Source organism: Tachyglossus aculeatus, chromosome 8 (assembly GCF_015852505.1).
Source record: "Tachyglossus aculeatus isolate mTacAcu1 chromosome 8, mTacAcu1.pri, whole genome shotgun sequence".
NCBI classification, from domain to species: domain Eukaryota; kingdom Metazoa; phylum Chordata; class Mammalia; order Monotremata; family Tachyglossidae; genus Tachyglossus; species Tachyglossus aculeatus.
In genome coordinates, this window is record NC_052073.1 from 6,233,016 (window position 1) to 6,241,078 (window position 8,063).

Genomic DNA, 8,063 nt, shown 5'->3' on the forward strand with positions numbered 1-8,063 from the left:
TATCTATTTATTTTACCTGTACATATCTATTCTATTTATTTTAATTCGTTAGTATGTTTGGTGTTGTTCTCTGTCTCCCCCCTTTAGACTGTGAGCCCACTGTTGGGTAGGGACTGTCTCTATATGTTGCCAACTTGTACTTCCCAAGCGCTTAGTACAGTGCTCTGCACACAGTAAGCGCTCAATAAATACGATTGATTGATTGATTGAGTAGAGAGGGTAGAGTTGAGAGCGGTAATCTGATCATCAAGATTGGGTAGAGAGGAAAGGGAGGCGAGGTGGGATGTGAGGCACTCAGAAAGATGGATGGAGTTGAGAGAGCGGAGGTCTCTGTGAGGTAGTAGTATAGATTTACAGGGGAGAGGAGTGTGAGTGAGGAGGCAGGTGAGAAGGAGGTGACTAGACCTCCATCTCGTCTATCTCGCCGCCAACCTCTCACCCACATCCTGCCTCTGGCCTAGAGTGCCCTCCCTCCTCCAACCGGACAGACGGTGACTCTCCCCGCCTTCAAAGCCTTATCGAAGGGATGTCTCTTCCAAGATGTCTTCCCTGACCAAGGCCTTCCTTTCCTCTTCTCCCACTCTCTTCTGGGTCGCCCTTTATTCATCCTTCCTCCCTCCCAGCCCCACAGCACTTTGTCCGTATCTGTCCTTTATTTCTTTCTTGCCTGCCTGCCCCTCTAGACTGTAAGCTAGCTGTGGGCAGGAAATGTATCTGTTATAGCGTCCCTCTTGGGGAGCCCCATGTGGGATGGGGACTGTGTTTGACGTGATGATTTTGAATGCCTACAGCACAGAATAAGCCGTCAGTAATAATAATAATAATAATAATAATGGCATTTGTTAAGTGCTTACTACATGCCGAGCACTATTCTAAGCGCTGAGCGCTGGTCATGATTGTGGGAGTGGTGTGGGAGAGTGAGTACTGGAACTGAGTTCCATAGCGGGATCCCAACCCCAGGAGTGGAAAGAGCCCGGGTTTTGGAGTAAGAGGTCATGGGTTGAAATCCCAGCTCCACCAATTGTCAGCTGTGTGACTTTGGGCATGTCACTTCACTTCTCTGTGCCTCAGTTCCCTCATCTGTAAAATGGGGATTAGGACTGTGAGCCCCTGTGGGACAACCTGATCACCTTGTATCCCCTCAGCGTTTAGAACGGTGCTTTGCACACAGTAAGCACTTAACAAATATTATTATCATTATTATTATTATTATTATTCGGGGCAGAACTGGCTCTCAGAAGGTCAGTCAGGGGAGGCGCTGGAGGAGGAAAAGGAACTCACAAAGCCATCTGAGGAAATCCAAAAACTTGCCACTTCATTTAACAGCCAAGTCCCCTGAAGGTAAATCCATAATAATAATAATAATGGCATTTATTAAGCGCTTACTATGTGCAAAGCACTGTTCTAAGCGTTGGGGAGGTTACAAGGTGATCAGGTTGTCCCACAGGGGGCTCACAGTCTTCATCCCCATTTTACAGATGAGGGAACTGAGGCCCAGAGAAGTGAAGTGACCTGCCCAGAGTCACACAGCTGACAATTGGCAGAGCTGGGATACGAACCCATGACCTCTGACTCCAAAGCCCAGGCTCTTTCCGCTGAGCCACGCCGCTTCTCATACTCCATCAATCAATGGTAATTATTATTATTATTATTATTACTTTACTTTAGTGTCCAATTCCCCCTCTAGACTGAAAGCTCCTTGTGAGCCAGGAAAGTGTCTACCAACTCTGTTGTACTGTACTCTCTCAAGCGCTTAGTACACAGCTCTGCATGCTGTAAATGCTCAATAAATACTACTGAACGATGGATCGATTGTCCTAGGGAAACGGGGCCCCAGGGCAGGTTACTTTCTGCTTACTGGAAATGCTGGGCTGAGAAGGCAGATTAAATTAATTTCAACAGTTCGTGTCAGCAGCGTCAGAAACTCTTCTTGCCAAGCCCTCCCAGCCAGGAAGGGAGGAAATAAATCACGGGGGCCAGGGTTCTGCTGCTACCCAGCACCATGGCGTCCAGCGGGCTCTTCCCCTTGGCCGTCATCCTCGTTCTGGGGACCCTTCAGGTGTTCTGGGCTCAAGTGGGTAAGTGAAGGCCGCTGCCACAGCTGGAAGGGAAGGGGTTGGGGGGCAGAGGAGGAACTTTTGTTTCTGGAGCAATGTGTGTGAATGTCCCTTGTCTGGACCTGCCTCCTCACTCACACTCCTTTCCCCTGTAAATCCACATTACTCCCTCACAAAGATCTCCGCTCTCTTGACCCCATCCATCTTTCTGAGTGCCTCACACTCCACCTCGCCTCCCTCTCCTCTCTGCCCAGTCTTGATGATCAGATTACTGCTCTCAACTCTTCCCTTTCTACTCAGCTAGACTCACTCGCTCCCCTTTCCCTTCGCCGCTTTCGTACCACTAACCCACAGCCCTGGATCACTGCCGCCACTGTCCGCCTCCTTCGCTCTTATGCTCGAGCTGCCGAACGCTGCTGGCGAAAGTCTAAACACCATGCCATCCTCGTTCACTTCGAGTTTATCCTTTCCTGCCTTAACTCAGCCCTCTCCTCTGCCAGACAAAACTATTTCTCCTCCCTTTTCGAATTCCTCAACACCAACTCTCTCCTCGACCCCCTCCAGTCTGGCTTCCGTCCCCTACATTCCACCGAAACTGCCCTCTCAAAGGTCACCAATGACCTCCTGCTTGCCAAATCCAACGGCTCCTACTCTATCCTAATCCTCCTCGACCACTCAGCTGCCTTCGACACTGCGGACCACCCCCTTCTCCTCAACACGCTATCCGACCTTGGCTTCACAGACTCCGTCCTCTCCTGGTTTTCCTCTTATCTCTCCGGTCGTTCATTCTCAGTCTCTTTTGCAGGCTCCTCCTCCCCCTCCCATCCCCTTACTGTGGGGGTTCCCCAAGGTTCAGTGCTTGGTCCCCTTCTGTTCTCGATCTACACTCACTCCCTTGGTGACCTCATTCGCTCCCACGGCTTCAACTATCATCTCTATGCTGATGACACCCAGATCTACATCTCTGCCCCTGCTCTCTCCCCTTCCCTCCAGGCTCGCATCTCCTCCTGCCTTCAGGACATCTCCATCTGGATGTCTGCCCGCCACCTAAATCTCAATATGTCCAAGACTGAACTCCTTGTCTTCCCTCCCAAACCCTGCCCTCTCCCTGACTTTCCCATCTCTGTTGACGGCACTACCATCCTTCCATCCTACCATCCTTCCCGTCTCACAAGCCCGCAACCTTGGTATCATCCTCGACCCCGCTTTCTCATTCACCCCTCACATCCAAGCCGTCACCAAAACCTGCCGGTCTCAGCTCCACAACAGTGCCAAGATCCTCCCTTTCCTCTCCATCCAAACCGCTACCCTGCTCGTTCAAGCTCTCATCCTATCCCGTCTGGACTACTGTATCAGCCTTCTCTCTGATCTCCCATCCTCCTGTCTCTCCCCACTTCAATCCGTACTTCATGCCGCTGCCCGGATTGTCTCTGTCCAGAAACGCTCTGGGCACGTTACTCCCCTTCTCAAAAATCTCCAGTGGCTACCAATCAATCAGCGCATCAGGCGGAAACTCCTCACCCTCGGCTTCAAGGCTGTCCATCCCCTCGCCCCCTCCTACCTCGCCTCCCTTCTCTCCTTCTACAGCTCACCCCGCACCCTCCACTCCTCCGCCGCTAATCTCCTCACCGTTAGGCCTCGTTCTCGCCTGTCCCGCCATCGATCCCCGGCCCACGTCATCCCCCGAGCCTGGAATGCCCTCCCTCCCCACATCCGCCAAGCTAGCTCTCTTCCTCCCTTCAAGGCCCTGCTGAGAGCTCACCTCCTCCAGGAGGCCTTCCCAGACTGAGCCCCTTCTTTCCTCTCCCCCTCATCCCCCTCTCCATCCCCCCGTCTTACCTCCTTCCCTTCCCCACAGCACCTGTATATATGTATATATGGTTGTGCATATTTATTACTCTATTTATTTATTTTACTTGTACATTTCTATCCTACTTATTTTATTTTGTTGGTATGTTTGGTTCTGTTCTCTGTCTCCCCCTTTTAGACTGTGAGCCCACTGTTGGGTAGGGACTGTCTCTATGTGATGCCAATTTGTACTTCCCAAGCGCTTAGTACAGTGCTCTGCACATAGTAAGCGCTCAATAAATACGATTGATTGATTGATTCCTCCCTTCAAGGCCCTACTGAGAGCTCACCTCCTCCAGGAGGCCTTCCCAGACTGAGCCCCTTCCTTCCTCTCCCCCTCGTCCCCCTCTCCATCCCCCCATCTTACCTCCTTCCCTTCTCCACTGCACCTGTGCATATGTATATATGTTTGTACATATTTATTACTCTATTTATTTGTTTGTTTTACTTGTACATATCTATTCTATTTATTTTGTTAGTATGGTTGGTTTTGTTCTCTGTCTCCCCCGTCTAGACTGTGAGCCCACTGTTGGGTAGGGACTGCCTCTATATGTTGCCAACTTGTACTCCCCAAGCGCTTAGTACAGTAATCTGCACACAGTAAGCGTTCAATCAATGTGATTGATTGATTGATTGACCCAGGTGGAGGGCTCGGGGTCCCTGTTGAGTCGCTGACCCCCTTTCACAAGGACGGTTTGACACTTCAGGAAGCCAGAGGCCAGGAAGCTGCCCTCTCAACCACGGTCTGTGCTACAGACCCACGCAGAACCAATGCGAGACCGACCAGGAATGTTCAAGAGGGAGGAAATGCTGCATCTTTCACTGTGGTCGGAAGTGTGTGATGCCTCGGCTAAGTAAGTCTGGGCGGGACCCCTAAGGTCACGGTTTGGCCGGACTGGAAAGGCCAGGGCCGAGGTGAGGAATCCACCTGCCCCGGGGTCTGGCTAACAGGGGCTCTCTGCGCGGAGCATGTCGGGAAGGACTTCTTGCCCCCTCACCCTTCAACTGCCCCTTCATTTCTGAACTTCCCCTTAACCCTGCCTCAATCGGTCGTTCCACCAATCAATCGATCGATCGTATCGTCATCGTGCTGGGCACCCGAGGGGGCAACCTGAGGTGGGCCAACGGTCCTGCCCCAGACTGAGCAGGCCCTGGGCAGGGGGGAGGGAGGAGTGGGCCGCTCTGAGCCTGTCCCCCGGCCGCCCGCCCGCAGGTGTGGTGCAAGAGGGGAGCTGTCCGGTGGTGAACATAAGATGCGCCATGCTCAACCCTCCGGACCGCTGCCGGAACGATTACGACTGTGGAAAACGCCAGAAATGCTGCGAGGGAGCCTGCGGGAAGGCCTGTGTCAGGATAGAAAGAAGTAAGAAGTTGGGCGAACCGGACGATCCCCCCCGCGCCCCGGGGCCCGGTGGTACCTTCCGAACCGCCGGAGGGGGGCGGGGGGGCGCTGCTGCTGGAGCCGCTCGCGGGCTCCCCCTGCTGGGCGGGGAAAGGCCGCGCCAACCGGCCGGGCGGGGCCGGGACGGGGAAGAGGGAGCACAGATTCATTCATTCAATCGTTCATTCATTCATTCATTCAATCAATCGTATTTATTGAGCGCTTACTGTGTGCAGAGCACTGGACTAAGCGCTTGGGAAGTACAAGTTGGCAACATCTAGAGATGCTCCCTACCCAACAGTGGGCTCACAGTCTACAAGGGGGAGCCTACAGATGCCCTGCTTCATTCATTCACTCACACTCGTTCATTCGGGTTTATTGAGCCCTTACTGTGGGCTGAGCACTGTCCTAAGCGCTTGGGAGAATACAATAGGCACATTTATGCAATCCTATTTACCGAGCGCTTGCTGTGTGCTGAGCACTATACTAAGCGCTTGGGAGAACGCAATAGAACAGCAGGGATTTATTCAGTCCTATTGAGCCCTTACTGTGTGCTGAGCACTGTACTAAGCGCTTGGGAGAACACAATACAACAATAGACACATTTATGCAATCCTATTTACCGAGCGCTGGCTGTGTGCTGAGCACTATACTAAGCGCTTGGGAGAACGCAATAGAACAGCAGACACATTGATTCAATCCTATTGAGGGCTTACTGTGTGCCGAGCACGGCACTGACCGCTTGGGAGAACGCAATACAACAATAAACAGACACATTTATTCAATCCTATTTACCGAGCGCTAGCTGTGTGCTGAGCACTATACTAAGCGCTTGGGAGAACGCAATAGAACAGCAGACGCATTTATTCAATCCTATTGAGGGCTTACTGTGTGCTGAGCACTGTACTAACCGCTTGGGAGAACGCCATACAACAATAGACACATTTATTCAATCCTATTTACTGGGTGCTTGCTGTGTGCTGAGCACTGTACTAACGGCTTGGGAGAACCCGATACAAATATAAACAGACACATTTAATCAATCCTATTTACTGAGGGCTTACAGTGTGCTGAGCACTGCTTGGGAGAACGCAATACAACAATAAACAGACATTTCTTCAATCCTATTTACTGAGCGCTTACTGTGTGCTGAGCACTGTACTAACCGCTTGGGAGATGCAATACAACAATAAACAGACACATTTATTCAATCCTATTTACTGAGGGCTTACTGTGCAACAACAGACACATTTATTCAATCCTATTTACTGAGGGCTTACTGTGTGCTGAGCAGTGTACTAAGCGCTTGGGAAAACGCAATACAACAATGAACAGACATTTCTTCCATCCCATTTACTGAGTGCTTACTGTGTGCTGAGCACTGTACTAACCGCTTGGGAGAACGCAGTACAACGATAAACAGACACATTTATTCAGTCCCATTTACTGAGCGCTTACTGTGTGCCGAGCACTGTACTGACCGCTTGGGAGAACGCAAAACAACAATAAACAGACACATTTATTCAATCCTATTTACCGAGCGCTTACTGTGTGCTGAGCACTATACTAAGCGCTTGGGGGAACACAATAGAACAGCAGACGCATTTATTCAATCCTATTGAGTGCTTACTGTGCGCTGAGGACTGTACTAATCGCTTGGGAGAACGCAATACAACAATAAACAGACACATTTATTCACTCCTATTTACTGAGCACTTACTGTGTGCTGAGCACTGTAATAAGCGCTTGGGAGAACGCAATAGAACAGTAAACAGACACATTCATTCAATCGTATTTACTGAGCGCTTGCTGTGTGCTGAGCATTGTACTAAACGCTTGGGAGACCACAATAGAACAATAAACAGACACATTAATTCATTCAATCGTACTTACTGAGTGCTGTGTGTACAGCACTGTACTAAGCGCTGGGGAGACCACAATAGAATAAACAGACACATTCATTCGATCGTACTTACTGAGCGCTTACTGTGTTCGCAGCACTGTACTAAGCGCTTGGGCGAATACGATATAACAATGGACACATTCATTCAATCAAGTGCTACTGGGTGCAGAGCACTGTACTACGCGCTTGGGAGAATACGGTAGAACGATTAACAGATACAGTCCCTGCCCACAGTGAGCTGATAGTCTAAAGGGGGAGAAAGACATAAATAGAAATAAGTAAATGACAGCTATGCAGGACTGAGGGGGTCAGGAAAGGGGAGAGAAAAGGTGGCTAGGCCCAGGGCTCTGATCTCTTTCTCTCTCCACAGATTGAGCGGTTGCGGTTGAGATGTCCCCAGGTTTAAGGCCCAATTGGACGCCTGCCCGGCTCCAGGACCACCCCTCTCTGTGACTTTCGAGGGGTCTGCCCTTGCCCCTCCTGCCGCTGCTGTAGTAACTACCCCCTCTCACTGCAACCAATAAACAAACCCCATCTCCCCCCTGCCCCAGCACCCTGCTTGTGTCTTGGCATTTTTGGGTGGCTCCTTCCGAGAGGGGCCGGGTGGGGAGAGGGAAGAAGAGGAGCTGGGAAAGAGGGGGCACATTCCCAGAAGAATGAGGGAACAGCCTCTTTGGGCCTCTTTTGGGGGACCAATTCTGTCCAAGTGTGAACAAGAGGGGAGGGCTATCTGGGGCAGAGAAGGGAGCAGCCCCATAATAATAGTAGTGGTACTGGTTCAGTGCTTTACTGGATGCCAGGCACTGCCCTAAGCGCCGGGATGGATACGAGCAAATGGGGTTGGACACGGTCCCTGTCCCACGTGGGGCTCCCA

At 51.1% G+C, this 8,063-nt stretch overlaps 1 protein-coding gene across 1 annotated transcript in view; it reads left to right on the top strand.

Moving 5' to 3' along the window:
• LOC119931798 overlaps positions 1 to 7,742 on the top strand; it is a 29,383-nt gene extending 21,641 nt beyond the window's left edge. Inside the window, exons 9-12 of the mRNA XM_038750697.1 lie at positions 1,999 to 2,078; positions 4,613 to 4,759; positions 5,119 to 5,268; positions 7,560 to 7,742. Of these exons, the coding sequence (XP_038606625.1) occupies positions 1,999 to 2,078; positions 4,613 to 4,759; positions 5,119 to 5,268; positions 7,560 to 7,564 (382 nt within the window). The 3' untranslated portion in view covers positions 7,565 to 7,742. The remainder of the gene's footprint in view (positions 1 to 1,998; positions 2,079 to 4,612; positions 4,760 to 5,118; positions 5,269 to 7,559) is intronic.
• The last annotated feature ends 321 nt before the right edge of the window (positions 7,743 to 8,063 follow it).